Source organism: Palaemon carinicauda, chromosome 17, assembly GCF_036898095.1.
Source record: "Palaemon carinicauda isolate YSFRI2023 chromosome 17, ASM3689809v2, whole genome shotgun sequence".
NCBI lineage: Eukaryota > Metazoa > Arthropoda > Malacostraca > Decapoda > Palaemonidae > Palaemon > Palaemon carinicauda.
Window position 1 is genome coordinate 39,403,212 of NC_090741.1, and position 12,888 is coordinate 39,416,099.

The 12,888-nt window shown below is 44.3% G+C and overlaps 1 protein-coding gene across 4 annotated transcripts in view; it reads right to left on the bottom strand.

Annotated features, from left to right (window-relative positions):
- The window catches only part of LOC137656689 (A-kinase anchor protein 7-like), a 78,323-nt gene that overhangs the window by 20,469 nt on the left and 44,966 nt on the right, over nt 1-12,888 (bottom strand). The window contains exon 7 of one of the 4 annotated variants that reach the window (XR_011047004.1): nt 227-357. The exons of 2 other annotated variants lie outside the window; for them this stretch is intronic. Coding sequence is in view for 1 of the 2 variants with exons in the window: in XM_068390889.1 (XP_068246990.1) it covers nt 9,542-9,549 (8 nt within the window). In the remaining variant the exon portion in view is untranslated. Of the gene's footprint in view, nt 1-226; nt 358-9,331; nt 9,550-12,888 lie in introns of those variants that run through there. One more of the 4 variants, XM_068390889.1, reaches the window with a different exon arrangement.

A 12,888-nucleotide genomic window follows, 5' to 3' on the forward strand; every position in this document is an offset into this window, starting at 1 on the left:
ATTGAAATAAGCAAAGACACTTCTAGGACAGTTGGCAAACAAACAAAGAAGGGTTCGTTTGATTAATAAGTAATAAAGGAAATCTATGCTACAAGTTCACTGACCCACCTGAATTTTCTTTTTCTTCTGTGTTGAGTAACAGGCCTTGAATTAAAATGTAACATAAGAACAGGCTGTTTAAAATTAATGGGTTTGTGATGAAACAATACAAATTTTAATCATTTACCTTAGAGACGGAGGCTTTGAGCACCCTAAGGCTACTCACTGTCTTTATCCTTGTTTAGGTACACTATTCCTGTGACTGATCTCCATCCTTTACATGACATTCATTCAAAGTCATATTCTTGAGGCACTTTACTGGAATACAGCTTTCCAATATACTTAATCATATAAAACAATGGAAATAATAAAGTACGCTCTCATTACTACAGCATATTATGACAGATGATGTCAAAATATATGCATAATACAAATAAACTGAAAACTTTATAATGCCTGAAATATGAAAAGTGGAGCAAAGAGGAGGAGCACTATTATGGTAAGGACAAAAATAACTAAATTTTCTTCTTGCCATATGATATACAGTACAGTAATAAAGATATTAAGAATGCAGTAAAAATGTTATTTTTATAATAAAATAAATTTTTGAATATACTTACCCGGTGATTATATAAGCTGCAGCTCTGCTGCTCGACAGAAAACTCTACGTTAAAAATCCGCCAGCGATCGCTATGCAGGTAGGGGGTGTACTTCAACAGCGCCATCTGTCGTGCAGGTACTCAGTACTCAATGTAAACACAGAACTCAATTTTCTCCTCGGTCCACTGCGTCTCTATTGGGGAGGAAGGGAGGGTCCTTTAATATATAATCACCGGGTAAGTATATTCAAAAATTTATTTTATTATAAAAATAACATTTTTCAATATTAAACTTAGCCGGTGATTATATAAGCTGATTCACACCCAGGGGGGTGGGTAGAGACCAGCAATAATTGTTTACATTATTATGAGCTAAGGATTTTTTATTTCATTTTAGCAGTTATCAAAATAACAAACATAAAATAAATAAGTACCTGGTAAGGAAGTCGACTTGAACAATTACTCTGCCTTTTTAAGTACGTCTTCCTTACGGAGCCTCGCGATCCTCTTAGGATGCTGAGCGACCCTTAGGAGCTGAAGTATCAAGGGTTGCAACCCATACTACAGGACCTCATCAAAACCTCTAATCTAGGCGCTTCTCAAGAAAAGAATTTGACCACCCGCCAAATCAACCAGGATGCGAAAGGCTTCTTAGCCTTCCGGACAACCCAAAAAACAACAATAAAAAAACATTTCAAGAGAAAGATTAAAAAGGTTATGGAATTAGGGGAATGTAGTGGTTGAGCCCTCACCCACTACTGCACTCGCTGCTACGAATGGTCCCAGGGTGTAGCAGTTCTCGTAAAGAGACTGGACATCTTTAAGATAAAAAGACGCGAACACTGACTTGCTTCTCCAATAGGTTGCGTCCATTATACTCTGCAGAGATCTATTTTGTTTAAAGGCCACTGAAGATGCGACAGCTCTAACTTCATGTGTCCTTACCTTCAGCAAAGCTTGGTCTTCCTCACTCAGATGGGAATGAGCTTCTCGTATTAACAGTCTGATATAATAGGATAAGGCATTCTTTGACATAGGCAAAGATGGTTTCTTAATAGAACACCATAAAGCTTCTGACTGTCCTCGTAAAGGTTTAGTTCGTCTTAAATAGAACTTAAGAGCTCTAACAGGGCATAAGACTCTTTCTAGTTCATTTCCAACCATATTAGAAAGGCTTGGAATATCGAACGATTTCGGCCAAGGACGAGAAGGTAGCTCGTTTTTGGCTAGAAAACCAAGCTGTAAAGAACATGTAGCCGTTTCAGATGAAAATCCGATGTTCCTGCTGAAGGCGTGAATCTCACTGACTCTTTTAGCTGTGGCTAAGCAAACCAGGAAAAGAGTCTTTAAAGTGAAATCTTTAAAGGAGGCTGATTGTAGTGGCTCGAACCTTTCTGACATAAGGAATCTTAGTACCACGTCTAAATTCCAACCAGGCGTAGCCAAACGACGCTCCTTTGTGGTCTCAAAAGACTTAAGGAGGTCCTGTAGATCTTTGTTGTTGGAAAGATCTAAGCCTCTGTGACGGAAGACTGATGCCAACATGCTTCTGTAACCCTTGATGGTGGGAGCTGAAAGAGATCTTTCTTTCCTCAGGTATAAGAGGAAGTCAGCTATTTGGGTTACAGAGGTACTGGTCGAGGATACTGATACTGACTTGCACCAGTTTCGGAAGACTTCCCACTTCGACTGGTAGACTCTAAGAGTGGATGTCCTCCTTGCTCTAGCAATCGCCCTGGCTGCCTCCTTCGAAAAGCCTCTAGCTCTTGAGAGTCTTTCGATAGTCTGAAGGCAGTCAGACGAAGAGCGTGGAGGCCTTGGTGTACCTTCTTTACGTGTGGCTGACGTAGAAGGTCCACCCTTAAAGGAAGAGTTCTGGGAACGTCCACTAGCCATTGAAGTACCTCGGTGAACCATTCTCTCGCGGGCCAGAGGGGAGCAACTAACGTCAACCTTGTCCCTTCGTGAGAGGCGAACTTCTGCAGTACCTTGTTGACAATCTTGAACGGGGGGAATGCATATAGGTCTAGATGTGACCAATCCAGTAGAAAGGCATCTATATGAACTGCTGCTGGGTCCGGGATTGGTGAGCAATATATTGGGAGCCTCTTGGTCATCGAGGTTGCGAAGAGATCTATGGTAGGCTGGCCCCATGTGGCCCACAGTCTCTTGCACACATCCTTGTGTAGGGTCCATTCTGTTGGAATGATTTGTCCCTTCCGACTGAGGCAATCTGCCATGACATTCAAGTTGCCTTGGATGAACCTCGTTACTAGAGAAAGGTTTAGATCTTTTGACCAGGTGAGGAGGTCCCTTGCGATCTCGTACAACGTCATAGAATGGGTCCCTCCTTGCTTGGAGATGTACGCCAAAGCCGTGGTGTTGTCCGAGTTCACCTCCACCACTTTGCCTTGAAGGAGGGACTTGAAGCTTTTCAAGGCCAGATGAACTGCCAGTAGCTCCTTGCAGTTGATATGCAACGTTCTTTGACTCGAGTTCCAAGTTCCCGAGCATTCCCGACCGTCTAATATCGCACCCTAGCCCGTGTCCGATGCGTCCGAGAAGAGAACGTGGTTGGGAGTCTGAACAGCCAGGGGCAGACCCTCTCTGAGGCTGATACTGTCCTTCCACCAAGTCAGGGACGACTTCATCTTCTCGGAAATGGGGATCGAGACCGCTTCTAACGTCCTGTCCTTTTTCCAGTAAACAGCTAGGTGAAATTGAAGGGGACGGAGGTGTAGTCTTCCTAACGAAACGAACTGTTCCAGGGATGATAGTGTCCCTATCAGACTCATCCAATGTCTGACTGAACATCGTTCCTTCTTCAGCATGTTCTGGATGCATACCTGGGCTTGACTTGTTCTGGGGGCCGACGGAAAAGCCCGAAAAGCTTGACTGTGAATCTCCATCCCTAAATACACAATAGTTTGGGATGGGACCAGTTGAGACTTTTCCATATTGACCAGGAGACCCAATTCCTTGATCAGATCTAGAGTCCACTTTAGATTCTCCAGACAGCGACGACTGGAAGAAGCTCTTAGAAGCCAGTCGTCCAAATAGAGGGAGGCTCTGATGTCCGCTAAATGAAGGAATTTGGCTATATTCCTCATCAGCCTCGTAAACACAAGAGGAGCTGTGCTTAGGCCAAAGCACAGGGCTTGAAACTGGTAGACAACCTTTTCGTAAACGAATCTCAGAAAAGGTTGGGAGTCTGGGTGGATGGGGACGTGAAAGTATGCGTCTCTTAGGTCTAAAGAGACCATCCAGTCTTCCTTTCTGACCGCTGCTAGAACGGACTTTGTGGTCTCCATGGCGAACGTCTGCTTTGTGACAAAGACATTCAGCGCACTGACGTCTAGCACCAGCCTCCACCCTCCTGTCTTCTTTACCACTAAGAAGAGACGGTTGTAGAAGCCCGGGGATTGATGGTCCCGGACTTTGACTACCGCTCCCTTTTCTAGTAAGAGAGACACCTCCTGCTTCAAAGCTCGTCTCTTGTCTTCCTCTCTGTACCTGGGAGAGAGATCGATGGGAGACGTTGCTAGAGGGGGTTTTCGTACAAACGGGATCTTGTACCCTTCTCTGAGCAACTTCACAGATTGTGCATCTGCGCCTCTTCTCTCCCAGGTCTGCCAGAAGTTCTTGAGTCTGGCTCCCACTGCTGTCTGAAGAAGGTGGCAGTCAGACTCTGCCTTTAAAGGACTTGGTACCTTTCTTCTTCCCACGTCTCCCTTCGGCACGAGCACCTCCTCTGCTGGAGGCTCTGCCACGAAAGGGCGGAATGAATCTGGACGCTGGAGTGTCCATCCTGGGTCTTGACAAGGTAGGCAAAGGGGTGGCTTTGCGGGCAGAGGACGCAACCAGGTCATGGGTGTCCTTCTGAATCAAAGAGGCAGCAATCTCCTTAATCAAGTCCTCTGGAAAAAGGCACTTTGAGAGAGGAGCAAAAAGAAGTTCTGATCTTTGACACGGTGTTACTCCAGCTGACAGGAAAGAGCAAAGGTTCTCCCGTTTCTTGAGGACCCCGGATACGAACGAAGCCGCAAGCTCACTAGATCCGTCACGTATGGCCTTGTCCATGCAGGACATTATGAGCAAGGAAGATTCCTTGTCAGACGGGGAGATCTTCCTGCTCAAAGCTCCCAGACACCAGTCCAAAAAGTTAAAGACCTCGAAGGCTCTAAAAACTCCTTTCAACAGATGGTCTAGGTCCGAAGGAGACCAGCATATCTTAGAGCGTCTCATGGCTAGCCTGCGGGGAGAGTCTACCAGACTTGAGAAGTCGCCCTGGGCAGAGGCAGGAACTCCCAAGCCGAGAACTTCTCCCGTGGCATACCAGACGCTCGATCTGGAAGAGAGTTTCGCAGGGGGAAACGTAAAGGCTGTCTTCCCTAGGTTCTTTTTGGACTGCATCCAATCTCCTAAAACTCGTAAAGCTCTCTTGGACGAGCGGGCGAGGACGAGTTTCGTAAAGGCAGGCGCGGATGACTGCGTACCTAAAGCAAACTCTGACGGAGGAGAGAGTGGAGCCGCAGACACAAACTGGTCCGGATACATCTCTTTGAACAGAGCAAGAACTTTCCTAAAGTCCAAAGAGGGTTGCGTGGTCTTGGGTTCGTCAAGGTCCGAATGTGGGTCATCAATGTGTGCCGCGTCGTCATCATCAGAGAGTCCATCATCCGAGAATTGAGGAGGAAGCGGCAAAGGAGTAGGAATCGGCTGGTCAGCTGAGTCCGGTAGCACGGGTGCACGCGAGACTGAACCGGACGCAACGTCATGGAACTGTTGCCCAGTCTGTGAACTGGCAACAACCATAGCAGCGCGGGGACGCATAGCGTCTACTCCAGACTGTCTAGTCTGATGTGGGCGAGCAGAGGTAACCACACTGGGTTGCGGAGGTTGACGCACCGCGTCAAAACAAAACAACTTAGACTGAACGTCAACATGCGGCTGGCAGGGTACACTGGAACGCATGGGTGGCGGGACTCTCTCAACTGGAGTGCGGCAGAAGGTCGCCTCAGCGTCCACAGGACGCACAACCGTGGGTGGTTGTAGGCAAGAGGTTGGTGCAGCGTCAACCTTCTCCGCACGAAAGTCCTGCATCAATGACGTTAACTGATACTGCATGGTCTGCAGCAAAGACCACTTAGGGTCTACAGGAGCAGGTGCGGCAACAGACGGTGTGACTGCCTGATGCGGTACCGCTTTGCCTCTCTTAGGAGGTGAGCAGTCGTCGGAAGACTGCAGCGAGTCCGAACTGACCCAGTGGCTACAACTGGGCCGTTGGACTTGCGCGGAAGGGACCGACTTGCGCTTAAGAGGCCGCGAGACCTTGGTCCATGGTTTCTTACGAGAAACCTCTTCCGCAGACGAGGAATAAATGGGCTCTCTCGTCTTTTTGTGGGTGGGGCGATCTTGGTTAGATACGCCCGAAACCACGGAGGGAACGTCTGTTCGCTGATTAAAGCCTCTCGAACCCTTTGGTCGTACGACATTGCTTCTCCCCTGGACTTGGGAGCTTGCAAGAGGTCCCGGACTGGGAGGACGACAGGCACGAACAGACGAACCCTCAAGCGCAACACTATCCACAACACTATCACTCACTTTATCACTACCCACTGCACTCTTACACTTCAGCTCCTTGACGTCTGCCATGAGCTGGTTACGGTCACTAGCCAAGGACTCGACTCTCTCACCCAGAGCTTGGATGGCACGCATCATATCTGCCATCGAAGGTTCTTGAGTGCTAGAAGGGGGATCAGGAGCGACCACTACAGGGGAAGGAATAGGTTGTGGGGCATGAGGAGAGGAAAATTCAACGGAGCGAGATGAACTTCTCCTGACTCTATCTCTCTCTAGCCTACGTGTATATTTCTGGAATTCGATAAAATCGAATTCCGAAAGCCCAACGCATTCCTCACATCGATCTTCCAATTGACAGGTTTTATCCCGACAATTGGAACAAACGGTGTGAGGATCGATAGAGGCCTTCGGAAGACGCCTTGAACAGTCCCTAGCATTACACTTCCTGAATTTAGGGACTTGAGAAAGGTCAGCCATTTTGAATTAGTCAAAGGGGAATTCAAAAACTATCCAAAGTCATCAACAAATAATCCGAAATCAACAAAAGAATGCAAGGATGTATTGAAGATAAAGCCTGCAAAGCGAAAGCTCAAAACTAAAAACGTGTACTTCACCAAAAAGTTGTGAAAACCAATCCAGTTAGCAACAGCGAATTAGTAGGTCTTGCCGGTGGCACGACAGAGAGAAAATTGAGTTCTGTGTTTACATTGAGTACTGAGTACCTGCACGACAGATGGCGCTGTTGAAGTACACCCCCTACCTGCATAGCAATCGCTGGCGGATTTTTAACGTAGAGTTTTCTGTCGAGCAGCAGAGCTGCAGCTTATATAATCACCGGCTAAGTTTAATATTGAAAACATAAATTTGAAAAGTAACGTGTATTTTTCCTAGCTATACAAACATGGGTTCTTTAAAGTAGGGGAATGTTTTCAGCAGAGCTGGAATGGCCCTTGATATTGTTAAAGTAGCCAATGACAATTGGCATGCACGGGTGAGTGATCCCGCCCACCCGCCTATCAGATACTCTTCACTTTTGACATTTAGCTCCGGACTGAGAGGGGTGGTTAAGGTGGAAAGTTTAACTTTAACCCCTTCACTCCGTTGATGTCAATACACGTCAAAACATTACAGGTACTGTAGTACAAACGGTGACGTCGGGATAATGTCATCTTCATTACTATCATCCTTATAATTATTATTATTATTATTACCATCATTATTATAATAATTCTTATAAGCTACGGAAGAGTATAGCACATGGATGTATATATCACACAAGTTCACACTTGGGAAATTTCACTAAAGAATCTCATCTCCCTAATATTAGCCCCTCCCCTCCTGTCTTCAGCAAATCAACAAAGTTTTTAGGATTCTAGCCTTTATTTTCTAAATATGTAAGAGCTATTTTAGTCTTTTTATGTTACCATGAAATAATCATACCACTATCGCTAACAAATAGCAACATTCCTTACCTTAGGTATTACTCAACCCAACCATCAAAATACCTTGCAATTCTAGTCCTTATTCATGATTATATAAGGTCTATTTTAGTGTATTCACATCCAACCTCATCACCAACCCAAAAATACTTGCGATTCCAGTCCTTATTCATAATAATGTAAGGTTGATTTTACTGTTTTCTATGTTGCCACAGTGTTCATAATCACAGAGAAAGTATCCCTGCCCTCGACTATAAGTGCAACCCATGAGACGAAAATTTACTACTACTAGTAAAGGAAATAGTTGAAATATTTCTTTAGTCAATGGAAATGAAAGAATATTTTTATTACATTTCTGTACAACGTAAAGTTCATTATTACTAATACTGTATGTAGTTTTATATCTTTTGACGGCTATTTATCGTGGAGTTATAACAGAATAACATAATCACTTCAATGAATATAAAGTTTTTTACACAAAATCACAGTGATTTACCATTATTTATAGATAATTACATAAAACTTTTATTTCAAGATTATTCTATAACCACTTACCAATGAATGGAAAATCATTTTGGTGGTTTAGAGTGAAATAAATTGGAGAATAAAGCAAACTTTGATAAAAATTATTCTGTAATCAGCAGTAAAACAAATAATCATGGAAATATAGCTTATTATAGGATAAATGAGAGAGTATATCCGATGATGACAAATCTTGTATAAAGCTCCAGGAGCGAATCCACAACCTCGTAGCGAAAGGGTTAAATGACTCAGGTTTGTATAGCTAAGCTAAATACAAATCAATTTTAAAATTTGTTATTTGTTCCTTCGTTTATAAAAACCTTTAGTCCTTTAAAATAGGGAGATCACTAATTGGTGGATTGTAAGTACCCCTAAAACAGACCTGGCTGGTGCTTTTTCTTCCCTGGAAATGTACATCTGCCTGGTCCTACCTGGGAGCAAAAGAGAGGACTCCAACAGCCTCAACCTGTTCCTCTTAGGGATGAATAAGCAGATAAGGCCTGGCCTATAGTAAGAAGATTAGTATGTGGTCAGAGGAGGGATCCCTTTCGACAAGTGGGATAGCAGTCCAGAATGATATATATGGTGTATGATGATCAATGGGTTAGTATACATGCCACCATCCTTCCCCTTGATAAGGGAGAAGGGGGGAGAGATTTCTCTAAATTCTAAACATTGGAGCTCAGAAGTGTAGTATACCAGCATCAAGTCCCAGCAAGTAAAGGTTCAATGACTTCATCTCCAAGAGAGGGGAAGAAAGGATGGAGAAGAACAAGTCATCATAGCTTTCATCCCATACTTACATCTACACATTACCCTAGACAAGATGCTTACTGTTCTGTTGGGGAGCTGGACAGGCTGCACAACTACTTGAGCATTCACAAAAGAACCATGATTAAAGGTTATGAAGGTACAATCAAGAACACTATACTTTGTTTCTTATTTCCTTTCTTCACTGGACTATTTTCCTTATTGGAGCCCTTGGGCTTATAGCATCCTTCTTTTCCAATCAACTATAGTTTTACTTTACTTGCAATAGTAATAATAACAATAATCAGCTTGGACATACCAAAGACTGAGTCCAAAGAATCCCTCTTAGACTACTTCTTCGCAAACTCAGACCATTGCACTGGAGGCGACTCCTTACACTTGAACAGTTACGGCCCCTGCAAAAGCTAAAAAATTGACGGGGGTCTACTTCAGGATTGCTCATGTACCAGCCATACCCATTACTGGATTTGCCGTGGCAAAAGTGAAGGGAGCACTACCTGTCAGACCGGAGGGGTTTCTCTGCCACCAGGCAGTCAACTGTGTTCACCTCGCTAAAAAGCTTGCCAGCCGTTTCCCGCTTCACTGAAGTCATACTCCTATCAAAAGTTAAAGGTTTGTATAATGTACAGGAACAGATGGTGCAGTGAATACTGTACAGTACTAAACTGGCTCTCATTAACTGTTCCATAAACACCATATGACACTAAATGGCAACAGTGGACAGTCAAATTAAAACAATATAGAAACAGAATAACCAATACTTAGACCAGGGTTAGAAATATACTTCATCTCATTAGTAATCTCTTCTAAGAATCTTAATTTATTATTTCTATATACACCCAATTTTCATATTACTTCTCCAGAAGTCCAATTTATCTGACACTTAACAGTAAAATCTTTAAAATTAAAAAAAATGTTATTTTCCTTAGTAAAATAAATTTTTGAATATACTTACCCGATGATCATATAGCTGCATCCCTGCTGCCCGACAGAAAAAACCTACGGGAGGAATACGCCAGCGATCGCTATACAGGTGGGGGTGTACATCAACAGCGCCATCTGTCAAGTAGGTACTCAAGTACTCGATGTCAACAACGAACCAATTTTCTCCTCTGTCCCACTGGTTCTCTATTGGGGAGGAAGGGTGGGTCCTTTAATTTATGATCATCGGGTAAGTATATTCAAAAATTTATTTTACTAAGGAAAATAACATTTTTCAATATCAAACTTACCCGATGATCATATAGCTGATTCACACCCAGGGGGGTGGGTAGAGACCAGCATAACAAGTTGACATTATGAGCTAAGTATTCCGTATTTCATTTTAGCAGTTATTCAAAATAACAAGCATAAAATAAATAAGTACCTGGTAAGGAAGACGACTTGAACAATTACTCTGCCTTTTTAAGTACGTCTTCCTTACTGAGCCTCGCGATCCTCATAGGATGCTGAGCGACTCCTAGGAGCTGAAGTATGAAGGGTTGCAACCCATACTAAAGGTCCTCATCAAAACCTCTAATCTAGGCGCGCTTCTCAAGAAATGATTTTGACCACCCGCCAAATCAAGTAGGATGCGAAAGGCTTCTTAGCCTTCCGGACAACCCAAAAATATTTCAAGAGAAAGATTAAAAAGGTTCTGGAATTAGGGAATTGTAGTGGTGGAGCCCCCACCACTACTGCACTCGTTGCTACGAATGGTCCCAGAGTGTAGCAGTTCTCGTAAAGAGACTGGACATTCTTAAGATAAAAGACGCGAACACTGATTTGCTTTTCCAATAGGTTGCGTCGAATATATTTTGCAGAGATCTATTTTGGTTAAAGGTCACGGAAGTTGTGACAGTTCTAACTTCGTGTGTCCTTACCTTCAGCCAAACTTGGTCTTCCTCATTCAGAAGGGAATGAGCTTCTCGTATTAACAGTCTGATAAAAATAGGATAAAGAATTCTCTGACATAGGCAAAGATGAATTCTTAACTGAACACCATAAAGCTTCAGACGGGCCTCGTAAAGGTTTTAAAATAGAACTTAAGAGCTCTTACAGGACATAATACTCTTTCTAGTTCATTTCCAACCATACGATAAGTTTGGAATATCGAACGATATTGGTCAAGGCCGAGAAGGCAGCTCGTGTTTGGCTAGAAAACCAAGATGTAGAACATGTAGCCGTTTCGGATGAGAATCCGATGTTCTTGCTGAAGGCATGAATCTCACTGACTCTTTTAGCTGTGGTTAAGCATATCAGGAAAAGAGTCTTAAAGGTGAGATCTTTCAGGGAGGCTGATTGAAGTGGTTCGAACCTGTCTAACATAAGGAATCTTAGAACCACGTCTAAATTCCAACCAGGTGTAACCAAACGACGCTCCTTCGTGGTCTCAAAAGACTTAAGGAGGTCCTGTAGATCTTTATTGTTGGAAAGATCTAAGCCTCTGTGACGGAAGACTGATGCCAACATGCTTCTGTAACCCTTGATAGTGGGAGCTGAAAGAGATCGCTCTTTCCTCAGATATAAGAGGAAGTCAGCTATTTGAGTTACAGAGGTACTGGTCGAGGATACGGATACTGACTTGCACCAGTTTCGGAAGATTTCCCACTTCGATTGGTAGACTCTAAGGGTGGATGTTCTCCTTGCTCTAGCAATTGCTCTGGTTGCCTCCTTCGAAAAACCTCTAGTTCTCGAGAGTCTTTCGATACTCTGAAGGCAGTGAGACGAAGAGCGTGGAGGCCTTGGAGTACCTTCTTACGCGTGGCAGACGTAGCAGGTCCACCCTTAGGGGAAGAGTTCTGGGAACGTCTACTAGCCATCGAAGTACCTCGGTAAGTTATTCTCTCGCGGACCAGAGGGAAGCAACTAATGTCAACTTTGTCCCTTCGTGAGAGGCGAACTTCTGCAGTACCTTGTTGACAATCTAGAACGGAGGGAATGCATATAGATCTAGATGAGACCAATCTAGTATAAAGGCATCTAAAAGAACTACTGCTGGGTCCGGGATAGGTGAGCAAAGTATTGAGAGCCTCTTGGACATCGAGGTTGCGAAGAGATCTATGGTTGGCTGGCCCCAAGTGACCCAAAGTCTCTTGCATACATCCTTGTGGAGGGTCCAATATGTTGGAATTATTGTCCCTTCCTACTGAGACAATCTGCTAAGACATTCAAGTTGCCTTGGAAGAAACTTGTTACTAGTGAAAAGTCTAGACCTGTTGAACAGGAGAGGAGGTCACTTGCGAACTCGTACCATGTCAGAGAGTAGGTCCCTCCTTGCTAGGAGATGTACATCAAAGCAGGGAGTTGTCCGTGTTCACCTCCACTACTTTGCCTTGAAGGAGAGACCTGAAGCTTTTCCAGGTCAGACGTACTGCCAGAAGCTTCTTGCAGTTGAAATGCATTGTCCCTTGACTCGAGTTCCATAATCCCGAGCATTCCCTACCGCCTAAGGTCGCACCCCAGCCTACGTCCGATGCGTCTGAGAAGAGAACGTGGTTGGGAGTCTGAACAGTCAGGGGAAAACCCTATTAAAGGTTGATAAAGTCCTTTCATCAAGTCAGACCAGACTTATCTTCCGGAAACCGGGATCGAGACCGCTTCTAGCGTCTTGTCCTTTTCCAGTGAAGAGCTAGATGAAACCGAAGAGGACGGAGGTGTAGTCTTCCAAGTGACACCAATTGAACCACGGATGACAGTGTCCTAACCAGACTCATCCACAGCCTGACAGGGCCGTGTTCCTTCTTCAGCATCTTCTGGATGGATAGCAGGGCTGGGGGTTGATCGTCTTGTTCAGCCATGTCCTCATCAGAGGGTTCCTCATCCGAAACTGATGAGGAAACGGCAACGGAGTGGGCAACGTCTGACTCGCTGAATCCGGTCGCACTGGTGGATGCGTGACGGAGCCGGACATAAGATCATGGTACTGCTGCACAGTCTGTGAACTGTCAACCATG